The sequence below is a fragment of the Eleutherodactylus coqui genome, chromosome 13, assembly GCF_035609145.1.
Source record: "Eleutherodactylus coqui strain aEleCoq1 chromosome 13, aEleCoq1.hap1, whole genome shotgun sequence".
NCBI classification, from domain to species: Eukaryota; Metazoa; Chordata; class Amphibia; order Anura; family Eleutherodactylidae; genus Eleutherodactylus; species Eleutherodactylus coqui.
Window position 1 is genome coordinate 46,109,590 of NC_089849.1, and position 19,326 is coordinate 46,128,915.

Sequence of the window (19,326 nt, forward strand, 5' to 3'; positions counted from 1 at the left end):
CTACCGAAACAATCACACAGCTGCTGTCACACAGCTATAGTAGAGGAGATCACAGCTAATTCTGACTGTACACTTATGATCTGTAGCTTATTTAGAAAACTATAGAAGGTATTGATAATTAAATTGTCCACCCAGCAGGCATAAATTGCTAATGCTGTGCTGTGCTGGTGTGAAAATGAGAGCAGAAATATCAGTATGAAAATGGTCTCTGATATGTATCGGACAGGATGTTGCACTGCATGGAAGTGACTGCAATACACAGACCTTCAGTGTGATAGGCAATCAGGTGAAGGGGCCAGGGATGGAAAAATGTGTTTTCACTGGAGTGGCCCTTTAAAAATTGGTTATACAATAATAAAAAAATCCAATCAATGGGAGTTGCGCCTGTAATTACCAGCGCCTGCCACTCCACGGTGGTCGGCGCCAACCCTATGTGTTGTGTGCGCACGAGCAGCTGATTGGCCGGAGTACTGAGCAAAAGACCCCAGCTGATCAACTACTCATTATCTATCCGGAGAATATGTCATCAACAGCATTCCCTTAGCAAACCTCTTTAATTAATATGTACCCCCAAATGGTACCAATGAGTAACTACAACTCATTCTCCTTAAAAAACAATCCCTCATATGACTCTAAAAAAATAAAAACAGGTTACAGCCGGCAGCTTCTTGTGTCAGACTTAATGGGAAGAATATGGTATATACTAAATACTGTATATAGTACTAATCACAAAACATGGATCCTCTCTCTCCATCTCATAGGTTGTATTAATGCAGAATAATGGCCAACTACTAAACATATAATCACATGACTCTGTGCCAGGCTTTCCTACATTATCACAACCAACAAAATGGCCACTTACCGTCCAAGAAGCGACACAAAACACACACTCTATCTCTGTGACTTCCGCCGGAAGTCAGCGCCTGCCCTTCCCTAACAGTAAACACGTCACTCTAGCCGCACGCAGACTCTATGGCCCAGTTTCCGGCGGAAGTAAACAGATTTGTCTGGTCGGCGTTTCTATGGCAGTGAAAGTCTCTCTGTCCTTTCATCTCGCTGCTCCGGAGTCCCGGAAGCCAGAGTGAAAAGGAATGGCGGAGAGTCCGGCGGCTGAGGCGATCATCCTCCAGGGAGCGGTCGGAGGAGGGATGGTCCCCCACCTCAGCGGCCTGCAGCCCCCCGGGACGTCACACCTGGCCACCTCATCCGTGTGGGACCCGACGGCCAGTGCTGACTGGGACAACGAGAGGGCGTCAGCGCAGTGTGTGCTGCGGATCAAGCGGTGAGAGGCAGGGGGGCTGTGCTGGGAGGTGGGATTACTGGGGCCCCTGCCAGGGAGGGGGCTGTGCTGGGATTACTAGGGCCCCTACAGGAAGGAGGAGGGGGGGGGGGGGGGCTTGTTTTTAATATCTCTGGGCAATTAAAAATGTTTTTATCCCCCTGAAAATCCCTCTAAGGCGGCCCCGAAGTTTTGGGGCAGAGTTGTGCCGGAGAGGTGGAGGGGTGTAATGACCTGCAGCTTCCCTTCTCCGTTCTGCCGGTTCACGGCCCCATTCTCATGGCGGACACAATCGTTAGACTACCCGATTACCCACAGTGCATTGCCAGCGTTAGACTACCAGTGCATGATTGCTTCTCTGTGATTGGCCAGAGCTGCTCACATGATCAGTGCAGGTCCAACTGCCGATACCCCACCAATCACAAGATGAATGGAGCGCTAGTGGACGTGCTGAGGCATTCCTATAGGGGGCAGCAGATCCTCGCTATAGGGATCAGTGGGCTTCTGATGTAACTATTACACCACTGTCGGCACGCGGACCGGAAGTGTTGGGGCGCACCGACCTCTAACTGCAGCTTCGTTCGTCAGAAAAAAGTTTCCTTTTTTTTTTCGTAATGTGTTTTTTTTTTTTTTCCTATCGGCTTCCCGCACGTCCGTCACATGGGATGACTGCGGTAATTCTATCACGCTTTTTTTGATAGCGCAACATATAAAAGCGCGGTAAGGCGATATTCCCGTGCGAGTTCAGTCCGAGATGGAGAGGAGCCCCTTCATTCCATTGGGTTCATTCACGCCAATAATCCGAGTTTGAGAGATTGCTGCATGTCCGATTCTCTGACCGTGCAGACCGGCTGCGGGTGCCTGCGGCATCGCTTGGTGACGGCGCGGAAAAAACAAATTTAAAAAAAAGTACATTAAAATTTGTACCGTGCATAGCGAGCGGCGAGCGGCCGCGGTCACCCGCAATACAGGAAGCGAAGGTACGCAGGGTCGCCGGCCGCGGTCACCCGCAATACAGGAAGCGAAGGTACGCAGGGTCGCCGGCCGCGGTCACCCGCAATACAGGAAGCGAAGGTACGCAGGGTCGCCGGCCGCGGTCACCCGCAATACAGGAAGCGAAGGTACGCAGGGTCGCCGACCGCGGTCACCCGCAATACAGGAAGCGAAGGTACGCAGGGTCGCCGGCCGCGGTCACCCGCAATACAGGAAGCGAAGGTACGCAGGGTCGCCGGCCGCGGTCACCCGCAATACAGGAAGCGAAGGTACGCAGGGTCGCCGGCCGCGGTCACCCGCAATACAGGAAGCGAAGGTACGCAGGGTCGCCGGCGGCGGTCACCCGCAATACAGGGAGCGAAGGTACGCAGGGTCGCCGGCCGCGGTCACCCGCAATACAGGAAGCGAAGGTACGCAGGGTCGCCGGCCGCGGTCACCCGCAATACAGGAAGCGAAGGTACGCAGGGTCGCCGGCCGCGGTCACCCGCAATACAGGAAGCGAAGGTACGCAGGGTCGCCGGCCGCGGTCACCCGCAATACAGGAAGCGAAGGTACGCAGGGTCGCCGGCCGCGGTCACCCGCAATACAGGAAGCGAAGGTACGCAGGGTCGCCGGCCGCGGTCACCCGCAATACAGGAAGCGAAGGTACGCAGGGTCGCCGGCCGCGGTCACCCGCAATACAGGAAGCGAAGGTACGCAGGGTCGCCGGCCGCGGTCACCCCCAATACAGGAAGCGAAGGTAGGTCACCTGCAATGCAGGAAGCGAAGGTACGCAGGGTCGCCGGCCGCAGTCACCCGCAATACAGGAGGCGAAGTTACGCAGGGTCGCCGGCCGCGGTCACCCGCAATACAGGGAGCGAAGGTACGCAGGGTCGCCGGCCGCGGTCACCCGCAATACAGGGAGCGAAGGTACGCAGGGTCGCCGGCCGCGGTCACCCGCAATACAGGGAGCGAAGGTACGCAGGGTCGCCGGCCGCGGTCACCCGCAATACAGGGAGCGAAGGTACGCAGGGTCGCCGGCCGCGGTCACCCGCAATACAGGGAGCGAAGGTACGCAGGGTCGCCGGCCGCGGTCACCCGCAATACAGGGAGCGAAGGTACGCAGGGTCGCCGGCCGCGGTCACCCGCAATACAGGGAGCGAAGGTACGCAGGGTCGCCGGCCGCGGTCACCCGCAATACAGGAAGCGAAGGTACGCAGGGTCGCCGGCGGCGGTCACCCGCAATACAGGAAGCGAAGGTACGCAGGGTCGCCGGCTGCGGTCACCCGCAATACAGGAAGCGAAGGTACGCAGGGTCGCCGGCTGCGGTCACAGCCGGATTCTGCTGCGGCTCCCACATATGGAATTCGACTTGTTCATGTGAGACCGACCTTATGGAGACTGATGCCAACCTCTGTAGTTTCAGGTGACGTTTCTGGGGGCTCCGCTGGGCTGGGGGTCCTGGCGCTGAGATACTCATCTGTTGATGAAATGAAGGGGTAGCCGTGCGCCCTTCCCCGTGGCTGACCCTCGGAGAGGCGGGGTCAGTGATGTACGATGGCACAGCAGTCTGTACGCCGCTCTGTTTGCTTTGAGAATCAGCGGAGTGAAGGCAAACTGCTAGAAGGATGCGGCGCTCCCCGAGACACGTCCACCCTGTGTTACAACAAGTGGTGGGGGTCTCGGCCCCTGGACTTCACTGGCTGAAACTTGTGCTATGTCCCGGGTCTTCGGACACTACACACGTGTTACTCACCGGCTCTGTATCGCATATACCTGTACTTCGGACGCTACACACGTGTTACTCGCCGGCTCCGTATCGCATATACATGTACTTCGGACACTACACATGTGTTACTCGCCGGCTCCGTATCGCATATACATGTACTTCGGGCACTACACACGTGTTACTCGCCGGCTCCGTATCGCATATACATGTACTTCGGGCACTACACACGTGTTACTCGCCGGCTCCGTAGCGGATATACCTGTACTTCGGACACTACACACGTGTTACTCGCCGGCTCTGTATTGTATTTACATGTACTTCGGGCACTACACACGTGTTACTCGCCGGCTCTGTATTGTATATACATGTACTTCGGACGCTACACACGTGTTACTCGCCGGCTCTGTATTGTATATACATGTACTTCGGACGCTACACACGTGTTACTCGCCGGCTCTGTATTGTATATACCTGTACTTCGGACACTACACACGTGTTACTCGCCGGCTCTGTATTGTATATACCTTTTACTTTTCCAAGTTTCGTACTTTCTATTTCATAACTGAATCTGAAAGTCGTCTGGCGAGAAGCTTCAGCTTCCTCTGTGGTTGGGCGTCATTCTGTGATCACGGAGCAGGCAGCAGCTGGCACAGTGGGGGTGACTTAAAGGGATTTTCTGGTTACCGGACAACATCCCTTTAATAGGCCTGTTTGTAGTAAATTAGTAAACAGTGCCATACTTACCCCTCCCCCTACATCCAGCGCTGCAGCCCGGCTGTGGTCCCAGCGTGTGACAGCGGCCGTCACCAGAAGTCAGATGACTGCTGCAACCAATGAGAGGCACCAGCGTCACAATCCCAAACTCCTGGCGTACTGGCACTCAGGATGTGAGCGCTGATGCCAGGAAAAAGAGCGGTGACTCTGCATCCTCTGATTGGCTGCAGCAGTCACCTGACTTACGGTGACTGCCGATGTCACAACAAGCGCCAAGACCACAGCCGGACTGCAACGCTGGAGGCAGGAGGAGAGGTAAGTATAGCCCTCCTTATTATATTACCACAGATGGGCTTATTAAAGGGATGTTGTCCGGTAACCAGACAATCCCTTTAATGGGAGAAATGCAGATACCCCAACAAATTATAACACCTGATGTGCGCCAAACTGTTTGTGTTTTGACCTCTTTTTCCATCTCCTTTCTGTTGTCCCTCCTGGTCTGAATAACGTACCAGAATAAGATGTGATAGAAGGCCTGACGGAGCCGCATCTGACCTGTGCAGAAAAAAGTTTCTTTTGAAAGCCTTAGGCTGCCTGTCCACGGGCGTTATTGAATTGCGTTCCCTGCGGCAATAATCCGGCCACGGGGACTGCAATGCACGCTTTCCATAGCATTGCTATGGAAACTGACGCCCCCCTGTCCACGAGCGGAGAATCACTGCGATTCTCCGCTCGCGGCCGGCAAATTGCAGCATGCTGTGAATTGCCGCGATTCTCCCCGGTCAGCCTATTTGTCGGATAGACTAACGGCAGAAATCAATCTGCCGGCTCCTGCTCCCAGGCGGAGATCCGCCGCGGGATACCACAACGCCCGTGGACAGACAGCCCTAATTAAAGGGGTATAGCCGCTTAGTTGAAGGTTTGGGGTTTTTTTTCATCAAGTTTTCACCCATCCACTAGGATAGGTGGGAACTGACAGATTGCCGGGACCCTCCCCTCTAGCAGTCCCATTGAAACTAATGAAGCAGAAGCAGGCATGTGTGGCCACCACTTTCCTTCATTCAGGGACCGTCAGGACCACCGCTCTAGCGATCTGGGAGAGTCCCTGTGATCGATCAGTTTTTACCTATCCAATAGGTGAAACAGGTAAAAAAATTCTGCTAACTGAAAGTACCCCTTTAAGAAGCGTAAATGACTCCCAGCTTAAAGGGGTGTCCAATCTGTTTAAATAACAAAAGTAGCCGTACTAGCCCTGGAGCTGATGTCTGATCAGTGGGGCTCTCGCCTTTCCCATGTTGCCGCGCCATCCAACTCTGTAAAACTGCCAGCTTACTTTATAAAGTGTCTCGCTGGAATGACTACATGGGTGATTTCCAGATGAATCATGTTGAAGAATTTCCCTTCCACCTTGTTGTTCTTCCCGTTGTCTGATTGGAACAGCTTTACTTTCAGGTTACATTAGGGTCAGGGCCACGGCCGGGTCGGATTCCGCCTGTGAAATCTCGCAGCTGAATCAGACCTGGGGCCCCCCAGAGACCTGTCCGGATCCGTCCCGAGAGTGTCGGCCGGCGCACATGACGCACCAGCACTGGGGTATGACGCAGATTCCCGTAATACTTCTGCTGCGCCCACAGTGCAGAGTATCGCAGGACGGACGGCTTCCATTGACTGCAATGGAAGCCGTCTGTGCGTTTTTCCACGCAAATTAGAACATGCTGCGATTCCTCCTTGCAAGCACAAATCGCAGCTGATTTCCGCTCGTGGACAGGGGAGAATCGTTTTACACAGCATGTCTATGGACGAACATTGCTGCAGTAATCGCGGTGGGTGTATGATCGCAATTTTTGCAGTGATAATCTGACCGGGGGCATTTGGCCTTAAAGGGTTTTTTTCTCAACATTCATAGGATATCCCAAAAATGCCTTATGGGGGGGTGAGGGGGGCTCACCTCTGGGTTCCTCCTCGATCAGGTTAATGCTGACCTCCGACTCCTGCTTCACCAGATGAGGACGCCATATTGAGCAGGGAAAGGGCTGATAAGCTTGCTATGGATATGTGTTTATTGTCTGTGCGCCTCTCTCTTCCAGTGTTCTGATATTTCTTCTTCTCTCTCCTCAGGGATATTATGTCCATTTACAAAGAGCCTCCTCCTGGGATGTTTGTGGTGCCGGATCCCCATGACATGACAAAGGTACACATGGTGTCTTCTGTCTTGGCCATTCTGTATCTAGATGGCTTACGGCTCCCTCTTGTATAGAGTGTTATCTGGGGGAGGCGTCCCTCCTCAGGATTGCCGTTTTCCAACATAAGATGTTTGCACATGGAGTAAATTCTCTTCAACACTGAAGTTGTTCTTTCAGTCTGGCTTCAGCCAACTTTATTGCTTCACAACAAATATTTCTTCAGCCCTTTACATCAAACACAAATCCTGACCAGCTGGCCTCTTACTAAAGATATAATTCCTCTTTACCATCAGGCCTGGCGCCCAAAACATCACAAAAATAAACCAGCGCAGGGTGCGTCTGCTACCCTGTTATGCGAGATGATCACTACTGTACAACTGTCGCCTTTCTCTCTTCAGGCTGGGAACCACCACTGAGAGACTCGCACCTCTTCTTAATAAACCCTATCAGGTGATGCATAATGAGCCAGCTCCAAGGCAGAGAACCCCCTTCCCTACTGACCCTTTTCCTAAAATACGGTGTCTCAAACATGCCGTTACAGTGGCTTCTCTGCCACAAGGGCTTAAACCAGTTGTTTTATGTGGTATTCTGTATATTGGCTCGTCTGTTCTCTGGCTTCATGTACATTGTATGGTACCTTACCGTTGCCGTTGTACATGATACGGGTCACTTGCATCTATAGGTGATAGTTCAGCAGTAGGCATTCTCTCGCTACATTGGAGAAACAGACGTTTATCTTTCAGAAAACTGCTTAAAAACTGTATGAACAGGATTTTTTCAAGGGGTATCCTCATCTTGCCATCATTAGAGAATGACGCAGCATACTTACTAGTTCCTGCTCTGGGGCGATCACGACCACTTACTGTGCAGGGCACTGCAATACAACCCCATTCAGGTAAGTGTGGGGTGACCTTTCTTTTAAGGGTGCTGCTAATCCAACAATCAGGAAGTGATGGCGTGTCCTAGTGACGTGCTATTGCTATTAATGTGAGAAAACCCTTCTAAAGTTTTGTAGCATCTTGCTGAAACAGAAAGGCCTCCCTCACACGGGCGACACGGCATAGTCGCGAGAAAATTGCAGCGATATCGCATCGCTGGTCTGTGCGATATCGCTGCGTCTTCTCACGGCAGTACCGTGATTTTGTAGCACTACAAAGTCGTGTGACTTTGTTGCATCACATGCAAGGATTTTTAGGGGGAAATGGTGTTGAAATATGACCCTACCCTGAAAATAAGCTGTAGCTGAAGAAAAAAATAAAAAAAGAGTATACATCACCTCTCCCACGCTGTCCGCAGCGCCACCCCAGCTTCTCCCCGGGTCCTGGCACTGTATCTCTTTTTCATCTTCTGGCCAGGATTGGTTCAATCACTGCCATTCATCGAGCACTGGCTGTGATTGGCTAAGCGTCAGCCAATCACAGCCAGCGCTTCCAGGAGGTGGGGATTTTTTAATCCCCTTCCAGAAGATGAGGGGGAGAAACAGTGTTGGGACCCGGGGAGAAGCTGCGGCGGAGAGCGCTTCTAAGGTGATGTGATTTTTTTTATTTTTCCCCTGCAGCTAGGGCTTAGATTTGGCTTTGACAGTGGGATTTCCTACTGTCAGTTGCATCACATCGCACAAAAATCACATTTTCATGCGATGCAACAGAGAGGAAGGCTCCATAGGGAAACATGGGCTACAAAACCTCACAAGTCGCGAGGTTTTTGTGTCTGGTTGCTGCATGCTACAAAATATTGCTTGTGTGAATAAACCCATAGGAAAGCATGGCCTTCATTCACATACATGCAATTTGTAGCATTGTAGCAACGTGACAGAATCACACGACTTTGTCGCCCTTGTGAAGGAGGCCCTAGTCTCTGACATGTGACTGAGCAATCTTAAGTTCTGCAGACCATCTGAAATGATCACGATGCAGGTGGAGGATGACTAGAAGTCCGTACTGTCCCAGACAAATAATTCACGGCACTCAGGACTGATATTTACAGTGAAAAATTCTGATTTTTCTTTAATTCTCCAATAAGTGATTTGTTCCACATATGTAAATCTCATATCCAAGGTCTGATTGGTGTTAGTGGATGAAACGCAAGATTTCGGTCTAATTGACTTCTGCCATTTAACAGTAAAAGCAAAGGGTTCCCCCTACGATGACATAAGAGAATTTCTTTGAGACCTGACAGTCTGTGGTAATGCCAAGTACACAAACTGTCCTGTCAGTTCTACACGTCAGGGCGGAGGTTACTGTGCCCTACCCCAGGCTGATGTAATGATATAATGCCCCGTGCCACAGTTACAGAAATCAAGGATAAGAAAAAGGGAAAAAATAGAAATGCAAAAAATGAATGGCTAACAGATTTAGTCAGAAATCGTTTCTCTGGCTACTTCTAATATACACATGTTTGCCGCACCTTTTACCATAACATTTCTGGTCTTCATTGAACATCATAAAAAATAAACCACAAAATATGTTTCAGAATTAAGAGAAACCATGAAATTCACACATTTTTACCAATTCTCCTGTAATACAAAAAATATATAAATATACATGTGCCATAAATGTTTCTTGAAATGCTAAAACTTGCTTGGCTTTGTCCATTGAGTTGTGCCAATTGGAAATCATTGGACCCTACTCTGCAGATAGGTGGGGGTCCCAGAGTTGCACATTGTCATTGAAGTAAATACAACTGCAGCCGAAATACAAATATGTACAGTGCCTAAAGGCCTAAGATGGTCCGTTCATGCCCCTTCATGCTAGTGATTGGCTGGGGTCTAGTTCACGGACTCTCATCAGAAAGTGAAGTACTTGTCGCCCTTCCCCATCTTCCCCTGAAGGCAGGCATTGGGGCACAGTCAGGACACCCCATACTTGTTAGTGGGGAGGTAATTATTGCCATAAAGGTGTCGGATGTCTGACATTCTGCTTCATCCTCGTTAATGGTTTCCGTACTCTTGTCTTGCAGATCCACGCACTAATCACTGGTCCGTTTGATACCCCTTATGAAGGCGGCTTCTTCCTATTCTTATTCCGGTGTCCTCCAGATTATCCAATTCACCCCCCTCGTGTTAAACTGATGACGACAGGCAACAATACTGTGAGGTTTAACCCCAATTTCTATCGCAACGGCAAAGTCTGTCTGAGTATTCTTGGGTAAGGAACCTTTGTGAATAACTGTGCTGGGGCTTTCCTCCGATTCCCCGGGGTGTGCCTAATACTGTAGATAGAGAGCGAAGTCCCAGAATGATCATTAGCCCGTCATACTTACCAATACCATTTGTTTTCTTCTGCCAGTACGTGGACAGGACCTGCATGGAGTCCCGCTCAGAGCTTGTCTTCAGTGCTCATCTCTATCCAGTCCCTGATGACTGAGAACCCTTATCACAATGAGCCGGGATTCGAGCAGGTATTGGATTTTCTCCTATCCCTTGGATCTAGTTCTTTAGGTGACTGTTCTGGACTCTGCTAGTAATATTTATCCTGTGCTTATCCTTAGGAAAGACATTCAGGAGACAGCAAGAACTACAATGAGTGCATTCGCCACGAGACTATAAGGGTGGCAGTATGTGAAATGCTGGAGGGGAAGTGCCAGTGTCCTGAGGCCTTACGGTGGGTGATGAACGAGTTCTTACAGGCGGTCCTGGAAGACAATGTACATACGTTCACTGATGTTATCGGCAGCACCTCCTGTAGGGAGACACAGTTCTGGCCCTTTTAGACAAGACAACAGTTGTCTAAACGGCTGAACGAGCGCCGGTGTCACCGCTGGGTTGTTGGCGCTCGTGCAGTGTGTTGAGATAGGCAGATCACTGCTGGCTTTTCGCTCAGTGCTTCACATTCTATGCAAAGCGCTTGCACTCAGCGGGAAGTCAGTGATCCAGCAAACCCATTGCCATAGAAGCGCATAGCTGTGTCAGAATCCGTGGCTCAGTTGCGGATATCTGCTACTGTTATTGAGGTGGAATCCATGTGGGGAAAAATCCAACGTGGATTCTGTTGTGTTACCGTAGCCCAAGTGTCCCCTATCGGGTGAATTGGAGGCGGTCTGTTCTAAAGGCCTCCATACACATTAGGCTTTATTCGACTGTCTAAGGGCTCATTCACACAAGCATAAATACACCACTTTTTACATGCATGAAATATGCGGTGACTGGAGTCTATGAAAGTACATTGATTTTCATTGATCCATTCACATTTGAGTATATACATTGTGTGTAATAGGCATGTGAAAAATAATGAAGCCTGTTCTATTTTACCGCGCATTACTGCTCTGTTGTTCTCAATAGGTTGCATATTAAACGCTGTACACACGCAATACATTGTGTATGTGCAACGTTTAATATGCAACACCACTATGAGACAGAGCGGGGCATTAAAAAAACGAAACCAAAACTAGTCACCTTGCGTATTAGTGTGTGTGCGATGAACTGTCATGCGCAGTGCAGAATTGCTGCCATATGCAGTGATAGCCGGGTCACATGGTGTTAAAACGCTGCGTAATGCATGGAGTGTTTTACGCTTGTGGATGTGTCCATTAGCCATAATACATTTGGAGGGGCTCAACTTCTCCCTGACAGATGTTGGGGCGGGTGGATTAGCGTTATTGAATTTCAGCGGATTTTAAGCGGACGCTAGAGGTGTCTGGCTGCAATTTAACTCCCTAAATACATGGACGTTCGGCCGAGCCAAACGTGTGTGTATATATATATATATATATATATAAAATATGTATATGTATATATATATATATATATATATATATATATATATATATATATATATATATATATATATATAATATGTATATGAGGAGTGCCAGGGAAAACTGCTGTCGGATGAAGATGGATCATCCGGCTGTCATTTAAGGTTAATGGGGGCCATCACTGGACATATCTATACACATTTACCCCATAAATAACTGCCACGTTGCAATATCAATGTTATTTTATCTACCAAGTATCAACAATTCTGAGAATGGGGAGATTTATTGTAATGGTGGAGAGGTTTGTTTATAGCTCTGCTTTCATTTTTGCAAGGACACCTGAATGCTATATGCACGTTCACCAGGTTTAGTCAATCCACCAAATGAATAAAGCGGAGGTCGTGCATGCCCGCTGCCATTCAGGTTTTTTCAGTGACTGCACTGGAGGAATGCCAAGTACTAGAGCTCGGCAATTTCTGGTACCGTCGCTGAAAACGAATAAAACAGCGGTGCGCATGCACGGCCTCAGCTCTCTTCATTTGGGAACCAAGCGGACTGCCCTTCTCAGGATCAGTGGGGGTCCCAGTGGTCGGACTCCAGCAATCGGCTAGATCTTTTCCATAGATGCAGAATAACTTCATCCTACTGGAATAGGTTTCATAACTTTGGGCGCGCTTGCGCTGCAGTTTTCGGATGTATTTCCCTTTTTTTTGCATTGTAGCTGCATGAGACAGTTTGTGCCACCCTGAGTACTTCATATACCTAAAAGGGGTTGTGTTCTTGGCACAACCATTAAACTTAAATGTCCAGTTCCAAGGAGTAGCATAAAATGTTGAATAAACTTTTCATTTAAGCCACATAGGCCCCCATTAAAGTGTTACAGAATCCATTCAGATGTAAGATCAAAGCGTTTCAAGCACCCGCAATGTTCTTGACCATGGCATCTGTGCGCTGCGGGCGCTTGAAACACATCGGCCTGTCATCTGAATGGATTCTGTAATGGGGCCTATGTGGCTTAAATAAAGTATATTCTGCGTTTTATTCTACTCCTTGGAGCTGGCTGTTCCGTTTAATGGTAGTGTTTGGTCTGACAAGAGGGGGTACTAAAGTCAGCTGGTTCCTCTAATTTTTGGATGTTTTTGGCACAACCCTTTAATGAGCAGCTTAATGCAATGTCACAGCAAGAGAACAGTCTTATGTCAGCGACTTTATCTTTCTTTGCAGGAGTGTAATGGAAAAATCCTTCTTGGAGTACTACGACTTTTATGAAGTGGTTTGCAAGGATAGATTTCACTTACAGGGACAGAGCATGCAGGTGAGTCTGTGGGTGACTTCATGTGTCCGTGAATAATGGTAATGCGAGAGGCTGAAGCCGAGAAACATCTGGTGGAGGAGAGAGTTCCCCATCGAATCCTAATGTATCCCAATCACTCCACACATTACAACAGTTTTGCCACTTGCTGTGTGTGTGTAGTAGCATATATCCGTCCTATCTAGCTATACTTCATGTGTTTTGTTTTTTAACCTTTTTTAGACTATAAGACTCGTTCCTGGTTTACACGACCAAAAATAATAGAAAAAATATTTCCTACCAATTGGGTCAGGAAGCGTATCATTTCTCCTTAGGGAGAGCCACTGTAAGGTCTGAGAAGTCGTAAGACCATTCATGCTCCTCTAGGAAATATGCAAATGGGAGGTGGAACAATGCCTCTACAGTGCCACCAAGCCCATGTCAAATATTTTAACAAGCTTTGTAACAATGATGCTCTCCCTAAGGAGAAACCATTCCCTTCCTGCCCCACATCACAGGCCTCTCACTAGCCAAGCCAAAAACCCACTGCACAATGACCAGCAATCGCCCTGAAACAATTGTGCATTAAAAAAACGATCGGCGATAAATCGCTGATTGGATCTTTCATGCAGACCATAAAATGATTGTTGGTCTACTGCTGCATTGTCCTGTATAAACAGGCAGTTGTTCGTCTATGAACGTCTACCTGTTTACTGTGAATGGAGACGTGTGGGCCAGAGCAATCCTCAGCCCTCTCTGCCAAGCGGTGATTGCACCTGTGTTAAAAGCAGAGGAGCAATCATCGTTGGGATGGAAGCGCCCGACACTCCTCCCATGTAAAAGGGCCTTTACCCTGCTGCCTCCTGGAGCCCCCAGCCTGCATCCTCCTGCTGTTTGGTATCATGACTATGATGTCATAAAGGTCCACAAATGTCTTCCATCTCTCTCCCTTCTGCCTTCTCCGGTGGATGCAGAGGCTGGGAGGTCAGTGTTTCCTTCCCACAGGTGCCTCCAGAAGCTGACTTGGACCCTCTCATGCCCAGCGCTGATCAGTGAGAGAAAAGTTTGCAGCTGCAGAGTCTTTAGTGATCTGGCGTTGTGCTTTACCAACTGTTTCCGATCAGGAAGGAAGCTGTCAGGGAGGTCCAGCACTGCTGGACCCTCCTGAATGTGGACTATAAGATGCACATACTTTCTAGCAAGATTATTTTTTGCTAAGAAGTGTGCCATATAGTCCAAAAAATATGGTACTAATAAATGATAACCGGATTACAATGATATTACATTGTGTTGTGGCCCGATGTCGTTTCTGGCAGTTTTGACCCAACTGTGAACTACCTGATCACAGGATTGGTTTTATTTTAAGGGGTTGTCCGGTGAAAAATATTGTTTATAGGCAAATGCGTCCCATAACAATAAACTTTTTTTTATATTTATATATTTTTTTTCCTAATAAGTATTTCCAGATGTTCCAGGACTAAGTGTTAGTAACCCAGCCCCTGAGATACCCATGCAGTACTTGCATTAAGCATAGCTTAAGGCTTGTTACTGTAAAAGTGTGTCTTGGCATCAGTAATGGCTTAAGAAGTTGTATGGGATTCGAAAACATTCTTAATTCTTGGGATGAGACTCTGAAAACCTGTTATTGCTCATGTCTTGGGTTGGGTTGGTGGCAGCTGACATAGGTTTTGCTGTGCTTATAGGACCCATTCGGTGAAAAGCGAGGACACTTTGACTACCAGTCTCTTCTCAGTCGTCTTCAACTTATCCATCAGAGAGTGCGAGAAAAACACCGGCGTGAGACTGTGGACATAGACTCAGACTCCAGCTCTTCGGAGACAGACATGGACACACAAGGAAGTTCAAACCCATAAGGTATGGGAATGTAAGACGTAGAGGATTGAGTGTCGTCACATCAGACTCTAGCTGTGATGCTGGATATTACGACTTTGTTGAGCACAAAGCCACTTATGCTTTTGGCGGCTGTTTGGGGGCAGAGTCAGCCGATCTCTCTGCCAGCGTTAAGGAAAGGCAACCTGCGGTCAGTTTATAGGTAACGCAGAATAAGGCTTGGACTAACGGAGCCTGGAACAGACGTGAAGGCAGCACCTTTACTAATCCGTATGTTCTTTGTGAAATTGTCATTTACCGCCCAGACAAGCCAAAGAGTTCAATTCCAGACAAGCCAAGCCTTGCCCAGCCACAGGATTAACCACATGACAGACGCCATGAACCATTGTCTTCTTCTTTTACGTTTTCATCCCCTCAAAACCAGCACCTTGTCTTTTTATCTGTTGGGTTGAGTCCTTCTATCTGTTGTAGGTTTCCTACAAGAGTAAAGCAAAGTTCTATGTACCCTTTTTTTTATTTTATTACTTTTATGTTTTTTTTGTAATTGCTGTAAATCCAGGTTTGAAATGTGAATGATTGTGTTACTTTACTACAAAAAAAAACAAAAACCTTACAGAATTTATTATGGCCCATTCACATCTGTGTGCGACGGATAAGACTGTTCATTTCCACAGATCTTTGTGACCACTCGTAATTCACCAACAATAGTGTGACCTAAACGGTCAATTACAAAATCCTGGCACTGCCGAGATGTGAATAGAGCCATAGACACCTAGAAAAGCCTTAGAGAAGCTGGTGCTCACATCAACGCCCCAATCAGCTTATGTCAACTTTTTTTGACTTGTGTCGGAGAATCCAGAGCTTTGTAATTGCCGCGTTTCCGGAGTGAAATGAGGTCCTGCGCGGTTTCTATCGAGCGCCAAGTCTTTCTACAACAGAAAAACATTTCCAGTGTCATTCTCGCAGATCGTTAAACGGATCAGTGATTAAACCATTATAAAGGTGGACGCTCACTCTTGTGACAGATCGCATTAGAAGTCAAGTGCCTAGTGAGTGGTCTACACATGGCTGTCTGCGGAGGATCAGATCTACCTTTAGGGTGCATCACCTGTCAATGATTTGTTGCAGATTTTACCCTTGCAATCAAATTCAAATTGAAGGGGTGAAATGGGCTGCAGATCTGCAACAAATCGGCAACGTGTGAACGCTCCCTTATAGGGGTTTCTGGCACGAAGATTGGATATACTGATGGCTTATCCTGAGAATAGGTTAACAGTGGTCTGCTGTTTGAGTGCTGCAGCCACTTCTCCGGCCTGTGATGTCACATTCATTGGTCACATGGTCTGCGAGCAGCTCAGCCTCATTAGGTTGAATAGGATCGAGCAGCTCTGTACACTGTATAGCTGCGCCTGGTATACACTGAAGCGGCTGCGGCGCTCACTGGTTTGATATTGATGCGCTATCCTTAGGATGGGTCATCAGTAATTTAGTCCCTTTAAGAAATGAACGAACTATTAAAAGTAGCAAAGTTTATGCGGAATTTAGAACCATAGCTACCTCCTTAAAGTGAATGTCCACCAGTAAACACTTATAAAAATCTAAACAGTCACCGAAAATCAGGCCGAGTAACTTCCTCCTAATAATTGGGACTCCGTTTCTCGAATACCAAGCTCCACTACCCCTCCATAGCTACAGAATTAAAGAGGGGTTTTCTGGGCTATTTTTTTTTATTGATGACCTATCCTGCGGACAGGCAGTTGGGGGTCTGCCGCTCTGTACCCCGGCCAATCGTCTGTTTAGGTGCCTGCTGTTAGTAGCAAAACACAGGCTATGCAGCGGAAGCAGACAGCTCAGACCCCCATGTAGTGGCCAGTACTGGTAATTGCAGGCGTCCTTCCCGGTAAAACCAGAAAGAGCTGCGCCTGCAGTTACCAGCATTGGCCACTACATGGGGGTCTGAGTTGTCTGCTTCGGCTCTGTACCCTGTGTTTTGCCAGTGACAGCGGCGTTCCAAGTGGTGGTCCCTAGCTGATCTACGAGTAATTATTGTCCTGAGGATAGATAATCAATAAAAAAAGCCTGGAAAACCTTTTTTAAAGGATATACTATATATTAACTGCTGATATCGCTTGCGGAGCTTAGGGTTTTACTGCATACCGTGTGTGCATTGACCTCCATAATAAACTGGTATGCCGTAGTTTACACAGCCTCGTGGTGACTATAGGTGGTCAACATTTCATTACTTGGCTCTGTCTGGGCTTTGTATAGATCATAAAACCTGACTGTTAAGATATATGAGAAGTTAAACCGCTGTAAAATTGTTGTCCGGATCACCATACTTGCCCAAATCCAGTGGTGCTGGCGACTCCACTTCTGCTCCGGTTCCGACACAGGTCGAGGGGTATAGATCTTCTTCCACCTTGATGGGGTCGGTGACCTCTGACAGTAAGGCTAACTTCACATGATTGAGCGTGATATCGAGCTGTGAATTTTGTGCTCGCCAACATACATTTTCCCTGTGGAAGCAAGGCGGTTTTCTCTCAAAACGCACCTTACATCAATCCGGCAAAGTAGTGATCCTCTGCTACGGCTTTCAGAAAGAATGGGGTTCATATCCGTGTGACATTTGTGTATCTTGCAACGCACGAATCTTATGCGATTTTTCTCGCCTGTGTGGAGCCGGCCTAACTGAGCTAGAATACTTTCTCTATCTCTGCATAAGATGTCACCGATCCCAGGAAAGGGGGAGGAGTATCTGTATCACATGACTTTGAGCCGGCCCCCCTGGATCTGGGTAAAGATGCTTCTCTGGACAATCCCGTTAAATCGACCCATTCACTTTGACAGTGGTTTAAGGAGTTGCACATGTCTATTTTTGCCCTGCTTTCACACTTATCATCTGAATGTGTTCTGCACAAGTACATTCATAGGTAACAACTAGAGATGAGCGAGCATATTCTCTAAGGGCAATTGCTCGAGCGAGCATTGCCCTTAGCGAGTACCTGCCCGCTCGAGAGAAAAGGTTCGGGTGCCAGCGCGGGGGAGTGGAGATCTCCCCTCCGTTCCTTCCCGCCTTCCCCCGCAGCTCCCTGCCCGCCGCCGGCACCCGAACCTTTTCTATCGAGCGGGCAGGTACTCGCTAAGGGCAATGCTCGCTTGAGCAATTGCCCTTAGCGAGTATGCTCGCTCATCACTAGTAACAATGCTTCTATGTCACTATTCCCCAAGGAGGTGGGGAGATAAAGCAGTAAAGGGAACCCGTCATCACCTTTTAGCCCCATAAACCGCATTATAGGGCTCACAGGCGATGTCGAGGTTAGTTCCTTCTGCCGTAAGGCCGCTTTCACGCAAAAGTGATAAGGGGCGCAGCTTTGTACCCATGTTACGGATGAGTTTCCCGGCCCGACTGTGGGTCTACTGACCCGAACTGTGTAAAGGGGTGTACAGATTGAAATGGACAAATGAGTAATCCATGTAAGCCTTATTCACAGTGTGGTCGATGCAAGGTATAGATTGGTGCAGTTCCCGTGTACAGAATCCATCTTATAAATACTGGGAAAAAATTGTATGTATCAGCCCCGGCCTGTATTCTGTCACCCCGCTGCAGCGTGGGTTGCGCTTTAGGGTGCGTCGCACATCACTGATTTGCTGCAGCTCTGCAGCAGATTTCACCCCTTCCATTGGTATTCAGTTGAATGGGTGGAATCAGCTGCAGATCTGCACCAAATCAGCGATGTGTGAACACATCCTTACTGCATCTTGGCATTAGTAGCAACTACAACAACTCATGCCCAAGTGCTGCTGTTGGAAGCCTAATGTGCTGGCATTATGTGACATTGTGCAGCCTTATAAGAGTGGCCAAGTGTCCAGCAAGGCTGCATTTAGAGCAGCAGATCCATACAAGCGGCTAGAATGCTGCAGTCGGGGTGTATTTACCATCAGATCTCTCCTTGTAGAGTAATCTGGTTAATCACAGCATAATAATCATTATGCCAACAGTACCGTTATCTGGTTTAAAGCTAAAGGAGAGCAAAGTGTTTCTGCAAATACATTGGTGTAATGAAGAGTTACAGAATCCCCATTTCCATTTCATCGGTCCCTCTGTTTCCATGACTTTTGCTTGCTGTCCTACAACGGGAAGCTTCAGGGAGTACAAGACCGCTCTAGTTGTGTGCTGGCTGGACAGGAGCGTTGCTTCCATTTACACTAAATACATATGAGATGTATTCGCTGCGCCTGGAGAAACCAAGATGGCCGCACATGTACTCTGTGTATTAGTATAAGGTGCTAAACGCTGCTTTGTTTGGCCAGTAGCGCCCACATCGGCAGTGCTGGCCAGTTAGAGCAGTGTGCAATTGCCTTAATGACTAGGCACCGTAAATTTACAGCACTTGCTCCTGGGATTTAATCCTGTCAAATAGCAAAATATACAGCATGGGATTAAAGCCTCTCCTCCTGCAATCCAGCAGGAGCAGTTCAGGTCCCTGGCTGTCAGACATAGTCGAGGACTCTGAGCGCTATGTACTAAAAAAATGTAAGCGGAAGTGTTCGTTCCACTATGCAACCTGACAATTGTGACCGCCAGGGTGCCCTCTTGGCACAGCAGAGCTGC

At 48.4% G+C, this 19,326-nt stretch overlaps 1 protein-coding gene across 1 annotated transcript; it reads left to right on the forward strand.

The window, feature by feature from the left end:
• Positions 1–985: 985 nt before the first annotated feature.
• Positions 986–15,332, forward strand: UBE2Z (ubiquitin conjugating enzyme E2 Z). The gene is made up of 7 exons (XM_066587207.1): positions 986–1,282; positions 6,813–6,885; positions 9,836–10,023; positions 10,165–10,276; positions 10,367–10,479; positions 12,797–12,887; positions 14,567–15,332. Exons 1-7 carry the CDS (start codon positions 1,092–1,094, stop codon positions 14,735–14,737), a joined length of 939 nt encoding a protein of 312 aa, XP_066443304.1. The 5' UTR covers positions 986–1,091; the 3' UTR covers positions 14,738–15,332.
• The last annotated feature ends 3,994 nt before the right edge of the window (positions 15,333–19,326 follow it).